Genomic DNA, 23973 nt, shown 5'->3' on the forward strand with positions numbered 1-23973 from the left:
AATCTTAATATCAATCTCAATCTCAGTCCGATCAGTAATCTTGGTGTCAGTCGCTCCGCACAGCATTCTCTTCCACCGAGTCTCGGACTTCGGAACAGTATCATAACTCTGCCCTGTCATTTTACCATCGAACTTAGGCTCTTCTCTCATGGAGAAACTATAATCCGACAAACTGGTTGCTGATGGAACTTATAAACTGATGCTGATGCTGATAAATAACTGATGCTTCGCACATGGCGCTACTGAAACCCGCTTACGATAATAATATTATAACCTCAAACTGTCAAACCCATTGTCTTTCCTACTTCATTCTAAGCTTTTTCCGTAATATCTTTACGGCAATATATTATTGACAACCTGTAATTATACAGGAAGGAGTATTTCTCAACATCTGCTACATATTTTTAATTAAAAATCGGTTCTCTCATCTTTAACTTTTGACATATTGACTTGTTATTGCGTGTTCAGTACATTTCGGTGCTACCAATTTTGATAAGAATACACGATTTTTCATCGAATCTACTTACTGATATTGGTACCGCTGTTCATTGGTGACTGGAAACTGACAGACTGGGAGACTACCATGTCGCGTCTCTTCGGTTCCGGTAGCGAAGGTTTTTAAACTGAGAGATTCCAGTCTTACCGTCAGCAAGCGGCCATTGAAATACATTAGCTAGATACTGGCTGGATATTTAGTTTCAGTCACGTCTTTTTTGAGTATTCTCGTGAGCGGAAGGCCTTATTTACTCAATAAACTGGCATCTATCCTTCATTTATCGGAACAACCTCCAATCTAGACTTTCAACACTACACCATCTCTCCAAAATTAATATATTAATTTATATTAATATATTAATACAACACTATTCAGATTCACCCAATCGAATTGCCAAAAATAAACTAAATGTCGCAATAAACACATTTAAATAAACTAACCTCAAATGTGCAAGCATCGTCGATAATCTCTTGCTTTATATAATTCTGGACAACTGGTGTATTAGCATGAACTAATGGCACATCAAACCAATACTGGGCTTCCGCATCTGATACGAACTCATCTGTTTCGCGTTTCACGTCCATTTTTTTCAATTCAAGCCGACACGTGTCAAACTGTCAAATATTAGTCTGACGCTTAGACTTTTTGCCATAGACAAAATATAAACTTTTCGATTGTGTTGCCACCCGGTAATAATGCTAGATATCTAGCGCTACTTCAACATAGAATATCTAAATCTTAAACTATATAATACATCTAGACGCCACCAATTGCATTGCTAAATGAAGCTGCGTGCCATGCGTTTGGTTTGTGTGCGAGAGAACGCATTCGTAGACAAATATTTGAGACCATACAGCATTTCGCTAGTGCTCGCAATAGACGCTCAGAATTAAAATCTAATTTTCTATTTTTTTATGTTATATAGTATTTTTAAGCGGGGAAAATGAAACCATTAGGTAAAAATATCCATAATTTAAGTTATTTAAAAGAAACACTAGGTCACTTGATAAATATAAGTATAATAATACACAAATAAATTATCACGAACATGTATCAACTTATCTATGAAACGTAATTTACCATCTTCTTGCTTATCAGTACGGCTACCACATTTTAATACAACACACAGAACCATCTTTTCTACTTAATTAACTAAAAATATTTACCACTGACTTTGTGTTTAACACAAAAAATATAAATTTTAGCAACACGCACTCGCAGATTATCAATGCTTAGTAAAGTAACAACCTAAGATTTGGTGGCGACACGATAGCAAACCATCTCACATATCTGTAAACCTTTTATCTTACTCTATCGCGTGTCGCAGAGATTATAAGGGTGCCGAATACTTTCTCACTCGACTTTTGCATCGTTTTTGTTCAGGTCTTGATCTAAATCATTTTAATATTTTGACAATTTAATAGGTAACGATATTTTGGGGAGGTTATAGGATGATGATGAAGAAGTCGTAAATGACGTACCTATGCAGGAGCGAGTTTTATTGGCAGCGTAATGGTCGGTACAATAGATGTTACAGCAGTTCAGATTACAATGACAGTAAGTACATATGATAGGTACGGAGCCGAGGTCCGCACCTCGGTACAGTCAGATGTTGAGCGAAGCGATATCGAGACTGCGATGGTAACAGACTGGTTAGGTATCTTCGAGTGACATTTTGATAAATCATTCTTCGTTATTTATATAGCCAAAAGTAATACATTAACATTATATTCTAGTACATAATTATCTTGAACGAGTCAGCGGTTTAAATCGAGTGGTTTATTTATTTTATTATTACAGTCTTGATGTAATATGAGACTATGGGAATAGATATTTGAATACTTTTCCATTGCGATATGTAGCGTATTTCATATCGCTATTCGATGATACAAATAAAGTTGTTTACTAGAATATGATTCGCTGGGAATATATTATTGCAGTCGAATAATTTGATACATTCAAAATAGATATCTGATCACTAATATACTGACAACAACAATATTTTTATATTTATGAATTAAAATGAATACTTTTCTTCAATGCAATATGTATTTTGATTTATGTTTTAATAAGTAGGTAGTAGATTTCATTTTTAGATATATCTAGGTACCTTGTATAAAAGTAATTCATCATCATTATCATTAGCCGGGCTCGATCCAAAGCCTATCCCAGCTCCCTATAGCTCTTCGCTGTCACCTACATCCAACAAACTGTATGAGTAAAGTTCTCCTATCCAGGGGTTATATGGCATCATCCTTGTTTGGATGCCGCTTGGGTACAGCTAAATTATGCTGACATATTTTTTATCCAGGAATTTTGTGCACTTGCCAAGCAACATTGGAGCCAATTATTGCTTTTTAATCTAGGTATATCTTTTCTGCTTTTTTATTCATTATATCCTCGATCCATATTTGTATCCTCAGCCTTCACAAAGACCCGTTATGGCCGGGGTGTTCTTGGAAGGCTTGCAGGCAGGTACAGTGTGCATTATTTGGAAGGCGCGTCATGTAAAATGCTTTCGTGATAATGTTTGAAACATTTTTTTTGTAGTGTAGGGCTTTTCAACTTTTTTCGAGGATATTTTTGATATTGAGTTTAAATTCCTGATATGGCATTAGAGACCTTTTTATGGAGAAGGGTTTTATTTGGTGATAGTAGGTAGGTACCAACTATAATTCAGGAGAAGATGTTTTCAAAAATCATATATAATCATCATCAGCCGGAGGTCAATCCACTGCTGGATGAAGGCCTCCCCAAGCTTCTTCCAACTCTCTGGGGCCTGTGTTGTTCGCTGCCACGTGTTTCCGCCGAAATTTACCAGTTCGTCAATCCAGCGGCTTTTGGGGCGACCCTGTGGCTGTTTCGTGCCCCTTGGGTACCACTGGATAACGGCATTTGTCCAGCGGCCGAACTTCATTTCAGCTGTTTGGCAACGTCTATTACATCGTGTACTCCTGTCTGCTTCTTAACCCATTCGTTTCTCTTACGGTCCTTTCGTGTGATGCCCAACATACACCTCTCTATGCCTCGCTGTGCGAAGTGATATAAGTAGATTTATCATACATATTAAAATATAGTATTTTTTAAACTCTATAACATGCCATGAACGCGTAAGTAGTAGTAGAAATGAAAGCATCTAAGCTTTGAGAAAATCACAATGCATTGTAATCTCACTGGGAATCCAGAACCCAGAGTCCGTTGATGAATGCTAATGCACTGGACTATAAGGGATTATGGAAGTAATGTGATTACTTTTTAAAATTTTTCCTATTGTTCCAAACGCATTCATGCACAATTACTTTGAATAATCGAGGCCTTACTGTACTTACCCTTTTCAACATGACAATTATAATACTGCGTTAAACATTACTTATACCGGGGGGGGGGCAAACTGCAGCCCGCGGGCCGCATGTGGCCCGCCATCATTAATTGTACTTCTGATTACGATTAACTTTTTTGTAATTTTTAAATATATTCAATTTTTTTTTTTGAATTTGAAGAATTTGTTGTTTCGTAAATGTATTATCTCAGGGGCCTATGTTAGAACTTGCGAGTCTAAGCCGCCCGGTCGACATGACGTCATATGGCATCATTGTGACGTACTACCGGAGTGATAATAGCATTCGAGAAAATAACGCTAGTCAGATAGTAGCGTTATTCAGTGTCACCATACACAAATAGGTGTCTCATCATAATAATATCTATGGTGAGCACTGTGTGTTGGGCGGCATGCCTCGAGCGTGTATTGGCTGACGTCACAATTACGTCATGTCGTCTGGTGACACACGAGTCGATGGTTAGGAAATCGCGGTGCAGTACGTCTTCCTTGCGTCTCGTCTCACACTATGTAACCACTATTTTCTACGTTGAACATCAATTTCAATATATATTGATAGTGTGCAGACAGAGCTACAACTTGAGATTATTGATCTGCAGTGTGACACTGATTTAAGAGTATTGCATCGTCGTGAAGAAATCTCCAAATTTTACTATGCCCTTAATTCAGACAAATTCGACCAACTTAAAGATTATGCAAGAAAAATGTTCGTTATTTTTGGATCAACCTATATATGTGAACAAACATTTCCGATCATGAACCTCAATAAAAATTCTTTACGATCAAATATCTCCGATGCCCATTTACAAGCAGTTTTGAGAATATCAACTACAAAATTGACACCTGAATTTAAAAGTTCAACTACAAAATTTTTTGTAATTTTATTTTTCGTAATAATAAATAGTGTATATCTAAAAATGGTATTTTACTTGCGGCCCGCCGCTCATTTTGGATTATTGAATTTTGCCCTCCATCCAAAAAGTTTGCCACCCCCTGACTTATACTGACAGCTAAGCATCTTTTTGCGATTGCCTTCTTGCTGTACTATGGTAGATAAACTTGGATAACAGAAATTAAATTAAATTATATCTTATAGTAATGTATGTGCTTGAATAATTTCTAGGGATACCTTAACATATTCTTATCAATGGCTTAGACCAGCGATTTCCAAACTGGGAGGCGGGGACTGTTGCAAAGGTAGGCGTGAAAAGTTTAACACAATAATGTAGCCACAGGTTTGCAGTTTGCAAGTGGATAGTTCATAAAACGGCAGCTAGTTATAAACTACATAAAAAACAGTCATATAAAAGTTTGGTTGTTTGCAGACCTGTATGAAGATATGGAGACTATTTCTATTATACCTCATGGCCCCTACAAGAGGGAGAGGATGACAGGCTCCAGCCTGGGGGCCCGTTGTGTCGGATCAACCAGTTAAGTGAGAAAAACACACACCACAAAGTCGGTATATTAGTAAAAAAAAGTCGCCTGCGCCGCTGTTTCGGTTACAGGATATTAATATTTTATAATATATGTGTATTTGAGATACAGTTATATGTGATTGTGTATGATTGATGATAATTCACATGTAGAATTTTATTTTACATTTATTTGTAGTGTATTTCCTGACTAATAAAAATGGCTAGGTATATGGAAACGAAAACATTTGTTCAATGTTGGTTGAATCGAACTAAAGAATAACATAATATTTTGTCAAGAAAAGCAATGCAAGTAGGTACTGCTACCGTTCGTAACATCATATTTATGCGAAACGGAATTTTCTGCATTAGATGCAATGAAATCCATATATCGAGCCCGTTTAGTAGAAATAATCACTATGTGTAAAAAAGTATTTAATGAAATAAAAGGGGGGGAGGCGCCAAGATTCGATTATTTTTCAAAGGGAGGAGTAGTAACGTAGAGTTTGGAAACCACTGGTTTAGACATTGACGTTTTAATTTATCAACTTGATGTCTGCCTGTCCTCATTGTATTACCTGTTGGCATTGAATTTTAGCAACTTACAATATTAAATTTTATTAATAATAATAAATTATATTGTGTATTGAGTGTATGGATGGAAATATTTAAATATCAAGAAAATTTTTAATAAATTTATTAAATCACATCCAGAAAAATAAAAAAAACCTTGAAAAAAATAGTAAGATGAAAAACAAGTAGTTTTAAGTATTAACAAAAAGACCCGTGGGTTTATTCTATACTTATCGACCGCTAAAGCGATAAATATTATCAAACTTAGGGTAGGTTTGTATCAAAGTATTAGCACTTATTGTAACAATTACAATCAGTTGATTGTAATTATTGCAATAAGTTCTATATTTTAACATCACCTCTCGTGCTGCTGTTAAAATATAGATCTCTGATTTCTCGACAATTTTTAAAACACACGTTGCATTAATGTGGTTTTTTACCAGTATGTGTAATTTTATGTTTTTTGAGATTACCTCTTTGCTGAAATTTCTTTAAACACACATCGCATTGATGTGGTTTTTCACCAGTATGTGTCATTTTATGACTTTTGAGATGAGATATTCGCTTAAATTTTTTAAAACAAACATCGCATTGGTGTGGTTTTTCACCTGTATGCTTCTTTTTATGTCTTTTGAGAATACTTTTTTTAGGAAACTTTCTAAAACACACATCGCATTGAAGTGGTTTCACAGAAGTATGTGTAATTTTATGTTTTTTGAGATTACCTATTTGCCGAAATTTTTTTAAACACACATCGCATTGATGTGGTTTTTCACCAGTATGTGTCATTGTATGACTTTTCAAATGACTAATTTCCCGAAATTTTTTAAAACACACGTCGCATTGATGAGGTTTTTCACCAGTATGTGTCATTTTATGACTTTTGAGCTGACATATTCGCTGAAATTTTTTGAAACAAACATCGCATTGGTGTGGTTTTTCACCTGTATGTGTCTTTTTATGTCTTTTGAGATTACTGTTTTCAGGAAACTTTTTAAAACACACATCGCATTGAAGTGGTTTCTCAGAAGTATGTGTCATTTTATGTATTTTGAGACTACGAATTTGATGATATTTTTTAAAACACACATTGCATTGATGTGGTTTTTCTTCAGTATGTGTCATCATATGACTTTTAAGATGACCAGTTTGCCGAAATTTTTTAAAACACACATCGCATTGATGTGGTTTTTCGCCAGTATGTGTCATTTTATGTATTTCAAGACTACCAATTTGGAGAAAATTTTTAAAACACACATCGCATTGATGTGGCTTTTCACCAGTATGTGTCATTTTATGTATTTTGAGAGCACCACTTTCGAAAAATCTTTTAAAACACACATCACATTGATGTGGTGTTTTACCAGTATGTGTCATTTTATGTATTTTGAGATGACTAATTTTAAGAAATTTAATAAAACATATATCGCATTGATATGGTATTTCACCAGTATGTTTTATTTTATGTATTTTTAGTCTACCAATTCGCAGAAATTTCTTAAAACACACATCGCATTGATGTGGTTTTTCTTCAGTGTGTGTCATTTTATGACTTTTAAGAGAGCCAGTTTGCACAAATTTTTTAAAACATACATCGCATTGATGTGGTTTTTCACCAGTATGTGTCATCTTATGACTTTTGAGATTACTAATTTGCAGAAATTTTTTAAAACAAACATCGCATTGATGTGGTTTTTCACCAGTATGTGTCATCTTATGACTGTTGAGATTCCTAATACGCAGAAATTTTTTAAAACACACGTCGCATTGATGTGGTTTTACACCAGTATGTGTCAGATAATGCATTTTGAGATGTCTCAATTCCCGAATTTTTTTAAAACACACGTCACATTGATGTGGGTCAACACCAATTTTGAGCTTAGCACGCTGCGAGATTTTATATGAGCGAACATTGCATTCAATTAGGTTTTCACCAGTTTGCGTCTTGTGCGAATTAAGATTGTGAGACTTCAAGCATGAAATGTTATGACTATTTAGATGATTAATAGATTCAAACACTCCGCAGCAAACATTGCAAATAAAGTTACGTGGAAAATATGTAACTCTTCTCAACTTAATTCGAACCACTTTTGGCAAGTATAATTTTTGAACTTCCTGCTTGACGTTCTGTTCGTCGATAGTTATTTCCGAATGCTGTATCATCATAGTTTTGTTTATCGTGGTTGCATCTGCTGTTTTGTTGTAGGACAGGTTATTGACAACTGTATCTTTTCTAACGATGTCCAGTGGTTTACTCTGACCTACTGCAAAATATCGGTAGGTGTGAATCTATAAAAAGATTAGGGATAAGTACATAAGTAGATGCATTTCAAATGATACATGATTGTATTCCACAATTCTGCATAAATACTCTGTTTGTGCTTTGAATGCTATTTCATCGCCGAAGCAAATATCTGAACTACACCTGTTTTCAATTAATAAGACATACACTACACATGAATGAGTTTAATCCTTAAAAAGATACGTAATCTACAAAGAATTGAATTAAATCGAGGGCCTACTGTCAAACAATACTATCTACAAAAGTGCAACTTTACAGGAGAGCCAAAAATCTTTATTTTAGATTCTTGTAACTCAACAACTGAAATATTTATTTAAGCCCCAATGTTGATATTTTATAATTTATTGTGTATTGTACATTTATCTTGCTTATGATGATGTTAAAATTTATAGGAATAGTTTTTAAAAAATATGGAAACATGGGTAACTTATGTAGTTAACGTTAAACTTTACTGACGATTTAAGAAGAAATTAGAAAAATATGACATAACGTTGTTTGACTATCATGTATCCGAAAATGTAAAATAACGTTAGGTATCTCAAAAAAAAACACTTTTATGTAGATAACGTTGTTTGACTTTAAGCACTTGAAATATGACAATATATTCAAAAATATAATAAGAATAAAGTCATATTTTCATATCATTATGGAGTAAACAACGGAGAAGTATGTATATATCGGTGGTGAAGCGTGGAGGTAAACTGTTAGGATCTGACATAAATAGTGCATACTAAACATTGTCAGTCATACGTATTAGTTTTCATTGAAATACAACTATAATTTGAAGTTAGTGTTAGTTCGTTTTTAATATTCAATTTAACCCTGCGTAAACCAATTTCGTCTATCTATAAAATATCTAAAAGTATAACATTCAATCATAGATCATTTTAGATATTGTATAGATAGAAGAATAATTTTTATATATTATGGTTTGATTTAGGTAGGGCTTAATGAATTTATAAAAACTTAACAAATAACAGCATCTGTAATTTGTGTCATTAATATACCAAAAACATGTATGGCAGAAAGAGTATGCACTATTTTTGTTGGATCGCCCACAGCATACATAGCAATTATGGTTTAGTTTAGGCAGGGTTTTTTTGAATTTTTAAAACTAAACAGCACCATCTGCAAATTATTTCTTTTTTTCGACAATGTCCGATCGTAGTAGTAGTAGATCCGAGTAGAGGTTTGTATTACCAGATTTTTATTTTTACGAGTAATGGATGTCAGCCACTTGCTCAACCTAATAGGACCATACCCTGACTCACACACAAATTGAAAAACAATGTGTACTTGCGAGACCCAGGATTCGAACTTGAGACCCATGGCGTGATAGTCCAACGCTTAAGCCGTGCGGCCACCATGGGTGTCAAATTATGAAACATATAATTTATAGCTCAAATGTCGCGTAAATCGCGTAGAAATGTTTCTATGATTTGTTGTCTTTATTCTGTCTATAAAGCATTATGCATATACCTCAATAGCCAGGGTTGGAGTACTCACGGCAGTAATTAGTAAGTATATAGATGTTTTAGACAGAAAAAAAGAAAAATAACTACGCTTACATACTTTCATAGCTTAGATGTACGTAGGTGGCCTATTGATACAAACCTACAAACATATCTAGAGAATGGATGGGGGAGCCACTGTTGAAACCTACCCAATTAAGACTCACAACTGGACAGAACCTGACATTCAAATTAGGTTTGTAGCTGTCAGTATATTATTGACCAAATATCTATTTTTAGGGCTTGCGCAGACAGAGCGCGGTCAGGCGGTCTGCGTTCCGCGTTCGGAGTTCGGCGTTCTTTGTACTGTATGGACTTCATACTGTATGGGTACACAGCCGGCGGTCAGACCGCGCCGGTCAATTGGAACGCTAGAGTTCTGGAGTTCTATGCCCGGAATTACAAAGAACGCCGTACCTCCCGTCCAGTCCCGTCATAGGAATTTGAGCAGTCACACAACATAGAGCGAAACCACACGGGGGAGTGAGTACGCAACAGCGGTGCTTTCTCACTTCCACTCGCAGTCGGAATATAGCGGTGTCGCATTATGCAGCGCTTGTGTCAGTACAACGTTTGTAAACAAATGGAACGCTTATTGTTGACCGCCACCTGTCTGCTGTCCCTGAACGTTAGCGGTCAACGGTCGGTTGAACGCAGAACTCCGACCGCTCTCTGTCTGCGCAAGCCCTTAATGTATCAAATTATTTGACCGCAATAATAAATTCCCAGCAAATCATATAACGGTAAACAAGTTTACTGTTTACCTAGGTCAGCAGATTGATTGGCGATATTAAATACGGTATCGCAATAGAAAATTAGTTTAATATCCATTCCCATAGTATCATATTATATTATGACTGTAATAATAAATAAAATTCACAGCTACTCGTATTTAAACCGCTGACTCATTCAATATAATTATGTTCTAAAATATAATGTTTAGGTATTACTTTCGACTGTATAAAATACAAGTAATGATTTATCAAAATGTCACTCGAATCTAACCTACCTGGCTCGTAACTATATCAGTACGTAATATATACTGTCATTGTATTTATACTATCGTATAGATCGTTACGCTGCAAATAAAACTTGCTCCTGCATACATTTTCGACTTCTTCATCATCAGAAGGACAACACAAAAAAATAGCGTCGATTCCAGTAGTTCCATTTCCAGTAGTTTCATTGTTGACCGTGCTTTAGATAAGTCTGTTGGACTGCACATCTGATGTAAGAATAGATAAAAGAAAGCCAGTTGGATAAAGCCTCAGTTAGTATCCATACAACCTCAAGTAAAGGAGTCTCAATTTTTTTAATAAATGTAATGTTAACAATTATTATTGTTATTGTGACTTTTGTCCACCATAAATAAATTTGCTTTTCAAATATTATTTATATAGGTAACCATTTAACAGTAATAAAACCCTTTAACCACTTACCCTTTTACCACTTAAAAATCGACGGTAAAACAAATAACTGTTAATAACAATTACGTGCATATTCATTTGAGGCCATTATTAAGAGTTTCTTAAGTTACATAGGCACCTACTGAATATATTTGCGGTTACGAAATACAGTTAGTACCATTTAAAATCTAGTAGGTATGTCAATCAATTTGAAGAAAACACGATTATATTTTAACCAAACTTATAAAAACAACAGAACGTACAACATCATCTACTGGACTGCATTCTGAAGCAGAGCAAGCTTTAGGGTCACCATCATGAAATTGGCGAAAAGCGTCATCAACAATCTCGTCTTTAATCTTGACACCCCCAAAGCCGATGGGATCTTCCGTATAATCATCATTCTCAGATATAACTTTGAGCGGCCTCATTGCCGGGATCTGAAAATATCACAATAATATAACATAAGTGCAGGGAGTACGTATAGTGTAAATTACTTATACCTATTGTCATCAAATACATTCTCCTCCCCCTAAAATATGCCCCAAATCACGCATCAAAACTCCATATCAAGGCAACACTCTAACTTATGGTTTACCTCCCCTGATTTACGAAATAATATTATTGCAACACGCATTTCGGCAGCCGCAAACAGGGCGAAGTACCTGAACGCCTTCCAGGAAATTTCAGGCAACCTTGAACACCGACCGGCGCTCAGGGAGAATTAAAAATCTGTCGAGTAACCCGCACCCCTTGCTCCTCTCCCCAGTAGAATAGGTCCCACCAAATGGAAACATGCCCTTTGAAATAGCGACAGTTCAAACCTACCTACGATGAAGGGATAACATAAAATAAGTATCACGCCAGCATGCAGCGTGAGCCGTGTAATCGCATAATCAATCGTGCTCCTAGCCAATTATTAAATCAATTTTTAATTATCATTAAATATTGTAATACATAACAAAGTGCCCGCGAAATTAAATAATGTGTAAACACGTCCACGTGGAAAAAAATACTGTGAAATGTGACAAAAATAAACCCACCCTTGACATGTCGGCGCCTTGCGAAGTGAAAGTTCTCGGCAAACTATTGTAAAATTATTAATGTTTATCCTACTATAATACAATCGATGTTTATATAATTTAGTGTTATTAAACTTCTCCGCGCGGAGGAACTGTCAAATTTAGATTTTCGTTTTGTAATTTATCCTGTCTGTCATGATGTCACACATAACTTCCAACCGAAGTAAGGCTGATGAAAGCTTTCACCAGCCTATACAGGGGAGTCCTTCTTCTCGGTATTACTATGTATTTCCTACATATTTTTAAGCCGAATTCCAATTTGATTATTGTGACATCATTGGGTTTCAAGATCCTCTTCTCCTATCGCCTCTTCATGAATACTTTAGTCGCCGAGGGCTTACCAGTGTTGCTAACTGCCATTGACAAAAAATGCCTATTACAAGATATTTGGAAATAAAAAGGCTAGATTTTGTGAAAATAAAATAGAAAGTCAATTAACTTATTCTACAAAGAACGAAGTCAATCTCCTTTCCTTTCGCGTGTCGAATAAAGTGCAAAAATCTAAAAATTGTCTATACCTACGTCCAAAAATCACACATGTTAACAGAAATATATATCAAAATTGACAACAAATGCCTATATTGTGTCACGGCGTTCAAGTTTCATTTCATGCCATTGCGATAAACGTCAAAGTGATGTGACATACCTACGTAAGCACACATAAATTATATGATACCATTTCACAATAAGGCCGTGTATACTCCTATTGTTTCAAGTATTAATATATTGTTTTATTTCTCACGCTACCTACTAAAATAGGTACCGACCTATCTGCATTAAGTAGATATTTGGTAGACAGAAAATTGATGCGTATGAAAATATTATATAAACCAACTTAATATCTTGGTTATTTTCAGCACATTTAAAGGCTGTCTTCTTCTTATTGTGCCATCCCCTAGCGGAGGTCGGCCACCATCAAGGCGATCTTATCTTTGTCGTCTGCTACCCGGAACAGTTCGGTGGAGCTGCACTCGTACCAATCACGGAGGTTCTTAAGCCACGAAATGCGGCGCCGTCCTCTGCTACGCTTCCCATTGATCTTTCCTTGAATGACAAGTTGGGGAATGCTGTATTTCTGTCCTCTCATAATGTGGCCGAGGTATTGTAGTTTCCTGGTTTTGATACTACGTAGAACTTCTCGGTCCTTCCCCATTCGATTGAGAACTTCAACATTTGTCACCCGGTCAGTCCAAGGAATTTTGAGGATGCGTCTATACAGCCACATCTCGAAAACTTCAAGTCTCCGTGACATCTCTTGGTTTAGCGTCCATACTTCCATACCATAGAAAAGAATTGAGAGCACATAACAACGTACCATACGCAGTCTCAGACTTAGGTTAAGATCTTGATTGCTAAGGAGGCATCTCATTTTGAGAAAGGCGCTCCTTGCGATCTCAATTCTAGTTTTTATTTCCTGAGACTGGTCCCATTTCATATTGACCCATGTACCTAAATATTTGTAATGGGTCACACGTTCGATTGGTTCGCTGTTAATGACAAAATTTGTGTTGGTGTCTGGTGTCGCTGTTTTTGATACTAGTAATAGTTTTGTTTTCTTGAGGTTCATTTTTAAACCATAAGAATTACTGACCTCATTAAAGGCTGTAGGAGGTATCAAAAAATGCTAGTAAAAATACCACAAGCCAGATGCCTGTCGAAAAATGCTAGAGCTGACATGTCCGTTCAAGAATTCCTGCGTTGGTAACGCAGTTCTATTAAAATATCCCAAAAATAAATTCGGCGGAGAAATCGATTTTCAAAGTTTACAGGCATTTAGTGACATCTCAGCAGTCACGTCCCATGGGGTTAGGCAGGTCACGTGTTGCATATGAGATGAAGGAATGAATACAAATATCACAACTTTTGAGAGCACTGACGGTTTTCCATGAAGCAGAAGATGTTGTGAATAGAGTATCGACATCAAAAATTTTAATGAATGAGTAATCGAAGAATATAAAATTCAGACACGTGTATTTTGTAATGGCGGTTTATCGCATAGAATTTTTTTCACAAGCTCCTCTAAACCCGTAATCGCCACATCCTCACGAGATGTCACTGCGTGACATATAATATAATGTAACATATGTACCTGATGGACCGGTGAATAGTTTGAATGCGAGCACCAAGGTTGAGGTTCTTCGACATAATATGATGGGCGCGAAACGTCATCGACAAACTCGCATTTGCTATCATCAATGTGAAGTTCAGTCTCGAGTTTAATATCAGCCAGGCCCGTTCCTGGGTACTAAAATGAAACCACATAATAAATACCATACAATCCAAAGAGATTAGACTCTGGAGAGTGAACATATCATAATTTATTTTCGTACGAACACGTACGAAGCAATACGAAAAAGAAAAAAAAGTCTGTTGGTATTACTGTAAGCTGCTCCATTCGCAGAGAAGCCAACAAGCTAGCGACTATATTGACAGAACGTAGTTCGTTTTTTACCTGGAGGTCGCTAATACGCTCTACTGTGCAGACGCAGTAAGCCCACAAGCCGGCGTGTAGCGTGTAAAGTTGACCGGCTTTCAACTTTTCTCGGTAGATTGTTTACAATCTGCTTGTTAGCTTGTTAGATGATGACACTGGGAGACTTTACAGGCAGATTGTAAATTCGCCAACAAGCAGCTCGTAAAGTAGCTCAATGTCATTGACGCTTTACACGCTACACGCCGGCGTGTGGGCTTACTGCGTCTGCGCAGTAGAGCGTAGTAGCGACCTCCCGGTAAAAAAACGAACTACCTTCTGTCAAAATAGTCGCTGGCTTGTTGGCTTTTCAGCGAATGGAAAGTTTTGTGTGTCATCATCACAATCGCAGTAGCTGAATCGCCCGCTTTTAAATTCGCCAACAAACAGCTCGTAAAGTAGCTCAATGTAATTGACGCATACTAGGCCAAGTTTGTAGCTAAAACCACTGTCCAATGATCTAGATCTATCGCCCCTGTCATGCACGCTATGTCTATGCGGCTTCATACGCCAGAGCACCTTTCGATCCTTAGTTCTTCACTGCCACGTAAGTACATCGAACGAGCTTTATGAGTTCGTCTATGCAGCGGGTTTTAGGCCCCTTAGTGTCCCTTGAGTACCATTGGAAGACGGCCTCTGTCCAGCGGTTGTCCACGCGACATTCCAACTCATTGTATTAGATAAAATATTATTAATATTAATCAGATCATCAGCTTATTTGTACGCTCACGATGGCCGAGCGGCTTGAGCGTCGATGTCGTGTTGTGTTGTCAATATTGTGTTGGAGTCAGAGTACGTACTCAATCACCGCCATCTTCAGATTAGTAAAGCCTGAGCATAACTTTTTTCCACAAGCAACGAGTGGTCCACTGTTCAGCTGTCAAAATCAAATACCAGGTTGCTTGACATATTGATTCGCCCTTTCTCATTTCAAATTGAATTATAAAAAAACTCTCAAATCAAATAATATTAACTATCAGTGTTATTTATAAATACTATACATTCCTGTTATTCATCAGCTGCCAAAGTCAGACTAGTCCTTCACACAAAAACCGGTGGTAATATCGATTTCCAAAAAATATGTAGCATTGATCCATGCATTACATTTGTACAAGGTGTGTTAATGCTAGTGTATTATTTATCATGTAACTCATCTATCCAAATCAAACCATTCCCTGCGTGAACACGACAGACGCGTCAGTATGAGCACTCTATAGAACAATGACAGGTCATCCATAGACAACAACGGGAGGGGCGGAAAAAGTAGGACCAGTCGTTGTGAATGTATCGGCTTTCTACTTGAGTCGGCAATGATTAGATAAAATATTATTAATATTAATCAGATCATCAGCTCATTTGTACGGTCACGATGGCCGAGCGGCTTGAGCGTCGGCTTACAATGTCGTGTTGTCAATATTGTATTGGAGTCAGAGTACGTACTAAATAGATAAGCAAGTGGCAAACATTCATTTCACTTAAAACAAAATTCTGTTAGAGTAGGCAGAGGTCTCTGTGGAGGACCATACTATGATCATATTATGATCGGACATGGTACATAAGTATAATATAACCAGATGTTATTGTAAAAAATGTGAATTGTTTTATAAACACAATCGTAGTTGCCAAATTGTATGACTAACGGAATTAGTTGCCAAAAACTAACCTCAAAAGAGCAATTGGATTCGTCGATGTTCTCTTTTTTTACAGTCGTGCGAGAGTCAAGGCTGTTAAAATGCTTAATCGGTACACCAGAGCAAAGCTGCCTTTCTGTGTCAGATTCCTCCATATTACACTCACGTTTTACATCCATTATGTACTTTATTGCCAACGTGGATAACCTGATGACGCTGCAACGTGTCACGCAATAACTATGGCCATAAACAACTAATTAAAATACTATATCAGTGCTGCCACCTTTTCAACGTGTAATTATAGTACAGAGCCTCCAAAATTATAGTATTTGGGAAAAAAATATAGTACGCGTTGTCGTCTGTTGTAAATATTGTAAAGGTTTTTTGTTTCTCAGAAAAAAATAACAGGGAATTTGAGAAACTCGACACCCCTTTTCATTTAGGTAGGTAGGTACCTCTTCCGACCAAAAATGCTTTAGAATTCAAGAAATTTCATTTTAAACCAACGTCAAGGGATTTTTTACGTTTTTCTATCAATTTGTGTTCCGTTTTCCAAATCTTCTTATATTGCGAAATAATTATAGTACTTTGCACCAATTTATCGAACGGAAATATCGAATTTTTAATACTTTTTATTTATATTTTTCCAATATTCAAAAGCATAGTTTTTTGGGTGTACTATACCTGTTTTATATCGTACATAGTACGCGGACCTAAATTATAATGCAAATACTATAATTATAGTACGGTTGGCAACACTGCAGTGCAACGTGGCACACAATAATTATGGCCATAAACAACTAATAAATATACTATTACTATGATATTTTTGACGACAACAGGACGCAAAAACGAACTTTGCGCATAACCGTATTAGTAATGGCATAACTCAAATACCTACCGACTAGGTACCTACTTAAACCGTGTGTAAGGTTTGCGCTTACTAACCTTTGCGCGTTGTTTTTTTTGAGTTTTTGCCTACCTACCTAATAAAAGCATTAGGTATTATTTCATTTAACATCACATTTAGGGTTTCGAATACCGAATGAATATATCAATACTGGTATTTCGGTATTTCTTATTTAATACAGGTATTAATACCGGTATTCATCAAAACATATTATAGAAAAAAAGAAGTATCTACTTATAAATAAATATAACTATTGAAATCTATTTAAAACACTATTGTATGGCAACCTAAAGCACCTACCTACATTTATTAATCGTCGCTGTAGGATTGGTTTGTCGAATAGACCAAATGTTCAGGAGACGAAAAACAAATTTCATAATCCTATATATAAATACATGGAGATATTTAAATTATTATTTTTACAGCATATGAATGATGTAGGTATTCATTACCATTACAAAGTAATTTAAAGAAAAGGATGGTTCTAGTCCGTTTAGATACAAAAAAATATTCTGCATTAACCCAATGCTTACGGGCCGCACAAAATTGTGTTTTTGCTAATTGCTTTTCAAATGCAAATTAACACGTTAATTAAAAGAGCCCGTAAACATTGGGTTAAAAGGTCGATTTTGACAAAAACGGATATTAGACAAACCAATCCTATAGCGACGATTATGTTGACCTTTGTAGGTACCTAAATATGTACATATCATAATATTGTAGAACTACTCATTTTTACAAATACTATAAGTCCTGGTACAGAAAAATCTCTCTCAGATTCAACGTTTGTTGGATATACTTACTACCAACGTTGTACCAATATTCAATAGAATCATTGAACATATTTGCCACGAATATTTTCGTTTTCGAAATATGTTAATAATTCATCACGACAATTTATTTTTATAAATATATTTCAGGGATTTTGTTTAAATATTATTTAACTTTTGTTGGTTTAAGTCAATATATTTGCGTTATGGTAGCATAAAAACTATAGGTTCACTAAATTTAATATACAAAATAGTAAAAAGTAATGAAAGAATAACAATAAATCCATTTTCGAAAAACATAAACGTATAAGTATGTTTTCTTAATACCGAAAATACCGTCTTTTGGATTTTTGAAACCGGTATCTCGGTTTCGATAATCAATTGAATACCGGTATTGCAATCCCTAATCACAATGATTCGAGCACAGAAAATATTAACCTTGCTATGAAAACAAATTTTATACAAGAAGGCAATAATAGATAAGTACCTACGGTGAAATCGGGCGTCCGTAGAGAAATCGCTGGAGGCTCAAGGCAAAACGTATGACTTCAATGATTTCAAAGAAGCAGGGTTCAAAGCTAATCCGGGAAAAGTCTCAACAGTCGAAGTGGCATTGAATTAATAGTAGAAATAATTACAAGAGAAAAAGAACTTTTTATATACTTACCACGTTTTAAAATTTTCTGTTGAATCCTATCAACTTGCCATTTCTATGTATTAATAATTTAGGACAAATAAGTAAATTGTCAACAAATCATTTTTTTGCTAATTTGCAACAAACAAACAAATATAGAATACTGAAATGTCATTTTGATTTCCATAGTAATGCACGTATATACTCATTTCTTCCGAAATAACTTTTTATACAAAACAGAATTAACTGAATATGAATTCAATTCTACTTAAAGATGGCTAAAAGTATTAAAATAATGCACTGGCATCGTGCTCTGATATATTCTAAAAGTTTCAAATTTCTAGCTAGTCGGAAAGTTAGATACAAATCGATTGCAAGCTTTGTAGGTACTGGATAAACAACCATCGGACAAACATGAATACGATCCAAGAAAAATGTGGTAGAATAATCAAAACAGGGCATGGAAAATATTGTAAGCAATAATATTAGGCAATTCGGGGATCTAAATTCTTAAAATATGGAAATTCTTACGACAAAATGTTTACATAGGTACGAAATGCATTTTTTGACAAAGCTTCTATTGTAAACATGCCTGACTAATGTTTTGCAAGTTTTAAAATGATCATCGTGTCCTTGTATTTGTAAACTAATATAATTAGGTACCGTCAAACCCTCTATCTTCGCCCGGTATTTTAACATAAAGTCGTTTTGCCACCAAAATATCCACCAATATGAAGTCTTATAGACGTTATGTAATGCGCAATGATTATGTTTATTTTTATTTATATTGAAGTAACACCCTTTTCATAATAAATAACAATAAATCACTATTTTTTATATGGACGAAGTTACGGCACGTTTCCCAAACTTCGCCTAGTGTGTTTTAGTAGGTCTAGTACAAAATTATTGTCTGTGGATACACACGAAATCTATTAAAAAATGACGATAAGCAAATTTAGGTCTTATGCTAGAGACAATTTGATATAATTTAAAGAAATATCTACGTTGGCGAGGACATGAATCTTTTCAATGACTGTTTCATACAACCTTTGTAGATGTTAGATTGTAAATTTTTATTAAAGGACATATGAGAAAAATTGTTAACTGAAGATTCAAAGTGATGAATAGTTTTTAGTCAGTTAAAAACCATAAAAATAAAAAAAAACACATCTATTTCAAGAAAAGCATTTTTTTGTGACAACCCTAAAGCCAGTAGAAGCGTAGAAACAAGTAGTTCACCAAACATAGCCTGATATTGCATACTCAAATAACTGATGTTTTATTGTAAATATCGGAAATTGCACGTTACATTAAATTTGGCAAGAAGACTATATCACTATATTATAGTAAAAATATTATGAAGAACCTACCTCTACTAGATTCGTAGAAATCAGCAAAAGTTCAGAGATATTCTCAGACAACAGAAAAAATCTCTTCAAACCGGAATCGAAAAAACGTTGCTAACACAAACACGTCGAAAATAATGGCGGTTTGAAAATGTTGTTAACAGGACGAATATTATCTTGAAAATCGCCTTAGTGGCTTAAAGTGGTGCAATATTAAAAACATGAATTTCTAGTGTTTAATTGATTTAGGTGAAGTTAGGGACGCTTGGCGAAGTTAGGGGGTGTTTAATATGTTTAACGTGTTGTAAATTAATAGTACCTAAATAATAATATCAAAATATATATACATACCGAAATTAAATAAAAGAATATGTCTACTTCTTGACTGATTAATAATACATAATATTATGTAATAATGCATTTCTGCATAGAAATGACGTGTACCTAGTTTGATCAATAATCATAAGCAAGAACAAAGTACCTACTTATCACACAGTTATATTGTACAGGTTTCTTGGTTATGAATACCTACTGCCATAGGTACCTACCTACTGTTTTTATTTATGAAACAGATATACCTACATAAGTATAATGATTTTAAAAACAACTACAATATAATTATGTACCTAGGTACCCTTTCCTCCTACTCCTCTCAAAGAAAACTAAGATAAAGTTATACAAAACCCTCATCAGGCCCAATTAACATATGGGTCGGAATGCTGGGCTTTATCAAAAAAAGATGAGAGGAAACTGGATATCTTTGAAAGAGAGATATTAAGAAGAATCTCCGGAGCTGTATGTGAGGAGGATGGCACGTGGCGAGGAAGGTACAACCACGAACTATATGCGTTGTATGAAGATCCCCCTGTAGTCTCACACGTGTAAGTGGGGCGACTTCGTTGGGCAGGCCATGTCTCAAGGATGGAAGACACCCAACCACCAAAGATGCTTCTCTTCAACAGACCAGAAGGGAAAAGGAGGGTCGGGAGACCTAGAATGCGGTGGCTGGACTGTATAGAATGAGACCCAGCATCCCTGAGACTAAGGCGGTGGAGGGAGCTTGCGGCAGATGGAGGGGAGGTTTCCTGGAGGTGGCCAAGACCCACCTTGGGTTGTAGTGCCGATGATGATGATGATGACCTAGGTACCTACCATAAATCAAAAGATTCATGTACTTCATAATCGTGATCTTATAGTCATAATCTCAAAATGTTACTTTGGCAAATACCTAGTTGCCTTTTTGCTAATGGGGGCAGCATAGACCGCTGTGGTAATACTACCTATCTCGGCGTTCAATAAACGCAGGTCTCTAAGGCAGGGACGACCTTCCAGAGAGTCGGCAGTTAAAATTGCCCACGAGCCCATATTTATGGGTATCGCTGCCTACGCTGCAAGCGTTTGGTGTGCGTTTGTCCATAGTGTCAAAATATGGAATATCCTTTTAAGTGGGCAGCGCAGTGCATTGTCATCAATCACAAAACCATACCGCAGAACTTCCACGGAAGAGCTCCCTGTCCTGGCTGGAATCCTTGACATTGACCTGCACATACAGGTACGAGGTACATCAACAATGCTCCTCGAATGAGAGAAGGCCGTTGTTGGTGACTTTTACCTTTCCCTACTTCTAAATCTTGATACTGATAAAATATCCTGAGGAAGCGGCAATCCGTCTCATTACGCTGGAGCAAAGTCGGATGGTTCTACCATGGGCACGCATCCATATTTGTTCTTTCCGAAATATACAATGGCGATTGTTTAGGTCCAACAAGCAGTACCTACTGCAAAGGTGTTTTCCATCTGTCATTCAGCCCTCCCCACCCTTTATTTGGTAGTAAAGTCTAGTAACTGCCTTACCCAGCATGTCCGATCTTAGATTGTTGAACTGATTGGGTCCAGGGGCCCTATGTTAGAACTTGCGAGTTCCAGTCGCCCGGTCGACATGACGTCATATGACATCATTGTGACGTACTACCGGAGTGATAATAGCATTCGAGAAAATAACGCTACTAAAATAGTGGCGTTATCCATTGTCCTCATACACAAATAGGTGTTTCAGCATAATAATATATATGGTGAGCCGTGTACGTAGGACGGCTTGCCTCAAGCGTGTATTGGCTGACGTCACAATTACGTCATGTCGTCGGGTGACTTTATATCACTAGTTAGAACATAGGGCTGCAGCTCGGCCACGCATTCAGGGTGATGTCGCGGAGATTAAAGTTAGTCATTAAATTTCAGCAATAACATGATTATGAAACATATAAACACGCGACTTTCGAACAGCTCAGTCAAACATTGAGAGAAATAAAATTATGACCCAATTATTAAAAAACTGTGATTCTAACAATAATTTTGAGCACATTATTCAAATTATGTGTCTTATGCGTCGGGTGTTCAACCAATGTGTGCCACCCGTGCTCACGAATGGCTGCAAGCCGTGGACCCTCAACACGAGAGATGTCCAAAGGCTAAGAGTCGCACAGCGAGGCATGGAGAGGTGTATGTTGGGCATCACGCGAAAGGACCATAAGAGAAACGAATGGGTTAGGAAGCAGACAGGAGTACACGATGTAATAGACGTTGCCAAACAGCTGAAATGGAGATGGGCGGGGCACATTGCTCGCCGAAAGTACGGCCGCTATACCGTCATCCAGTGGTACCCAAGGGGCACGAAACGGTTACAGGATCGCCGTAAAAGCCGCTGGATTGACGAACTGGTAAAGTTCGGCGGAAATACGTGGCAGCGAATGACACAGGACCGAGATAGTTGGAAGAAACTTGGGGAGGCCTTCATCCAGCAGTGAATTGACTCCGGCTGATGATGATGATGATGAATAAAGAATAATGGTGACGAGGTCACCAGGGTCCCAAATCATGATTCGGCGAGGAGTGTAGTATTGGAAAATCACGTCTTGTTGAAGTTTATATAGAAAATAAAGCCTAGCTCAGAACAAACATAATTATATGAACATGGTATAATATGAAATGTTTCATGTCCTCTTTGAAAAATTAAATACAAAGACAATAAAATTAAACTTATCAGAACATGTTCAACATTCGGACACAATTTTGATATTTATAACTTTCAAACAGTTTTTATACAGTGTTAACCGAACATGTATGACAATTATTGTATCATAGTTATTATAGTTATCATAGTCATTACGGGTTAAAACTGTGGGAGCAATTTTTTTAAAATAAAAAACAAATAATTGTGAACACCATTATTACGGAAATAACATTACAAAAATGTGAAGAAACAGTCATGGCACTATCAATAGGTAATAAAATTAACATAAAGGCCGTGACGTAAATAAGATAAACACTTATATTAAATATTTACCTACATTAATTCATACTGATTCTGTAATACAATGTTTGGTAAAAAAATATTTTACGATTATTTATATAAGTAATCTGGTTGAGGCCAAATAAATCAAAAATGATATAATTACAAGCTATTATTTTAATTCTAATAACAATTTATTTTTTCCAAGAATATAATATAATGTAGTATTTATTTAATTTAATCTGATTAAGTAATAAACCTAAATATTCTACATACCTATATAATTTTGAAAAACACTTTCTGAGAGAGTACATTATAACCAATAGAAAAAAAAATTTGAAAAAAAGTTAGTCACCCCAACGGGGAATCGAACCCCGTATCTCCCGAGTATACGTCTCATCCGTCGCATTTAACTAATATGCTACGGCGTGACATACTAATTGTGACAAATTTTAACTATTAGTCAATTTTAATACCTACTCACCAGCGTTCTTCCAAATCAAGCTACTTTGGCAATCGATTTTTGTTTCTTAAATCAAAGTAGGTAACTATTTACTATTACTTCGATTACTAACCGACGTCTTGGAATTTTTCCAGTATTTTTTTAGATGTAACTACTTGCACTTGCTAATAATTTATAATTAACTATTTCTTTTATTCAACGAATAATTCACAAGATTTAAGAATATATCATTCTGATTATTGAACATATATCAGGATGATATATTCTTAAATCTTGTGAATTATTCGTTGAATAAAAGAAATAGTTAACTAAGTATTCTACCTTCATACACTTTGTTC

General features: G+C 35.9%; 1 protein-coding gene across 1 annotated transcript; it reads right to left on the minus strand.

Annotated features, from left to right (window-relative positions):
• Positions 1–5935: 5935 nt before the first annotated feature.
• Positions 5936–16472, minus strand: LOC147076444 (uncharacterized). The gene is made up of 4 exons (XM_085941271.1): positions 16256–16472; positions 14212–14367; positions 11304–11480; positions 5936–8110 (listed from the first exon to the last, which is right to left on the minus strand). The coding sequence occupies exons 1-4, from the start codon at positions 16400–16402 to the stop codon at positions 6245–6247; spliced, it is 2346 nt and encodes a 781-aa protein (XP_085797397.1). The 5' UTR covers positions 16403–16472; the 3' UTR covers positions 5936–6244.
• Between the last annotated feature and the right edge of the window lie 7501 nt (positions 16473–23973).

Source organism: Rhyacophila brunnea, unplaced genomic scaffold (assembly GCF_057557595.1).
Source record: "Rhyacophila brunnea isolate RB1 unplaced genomic scaffold, BYU_Rbru_1.0 scaffold_13, whole genome shotgun sequence".
Taxonomy (NCBI): Eukaryota; Metazoa; Arthropoda; class Insecta; order Trichoptera; family Rhyacophilidae; genus Rhyacophila; species Rhyacophila brunnea.

Coding starts and splice junctions, on each gene's coding strand:
- LOC147076444 (XM_085941271.1), bottom strand. CDS start 16,402: ATGGATGTAAAACGTGAGTGTAATATGGAGGAATCTGACACAGAAAGG. Junction 14,368..16,255: donor AATCCAATTGCTCTTTTGAG/GTTAGTTTTTGG, acceptor GTTTCATTTTAG/TACCCAGGAACGGGCCTGGC. Junction 11,481..14,211: donor ACTATTCACCGGTCCATCAG/GTACATATGTTA, acceptor TGATATTTTCAG/ATCCCGGCAATGAGGCCGCT.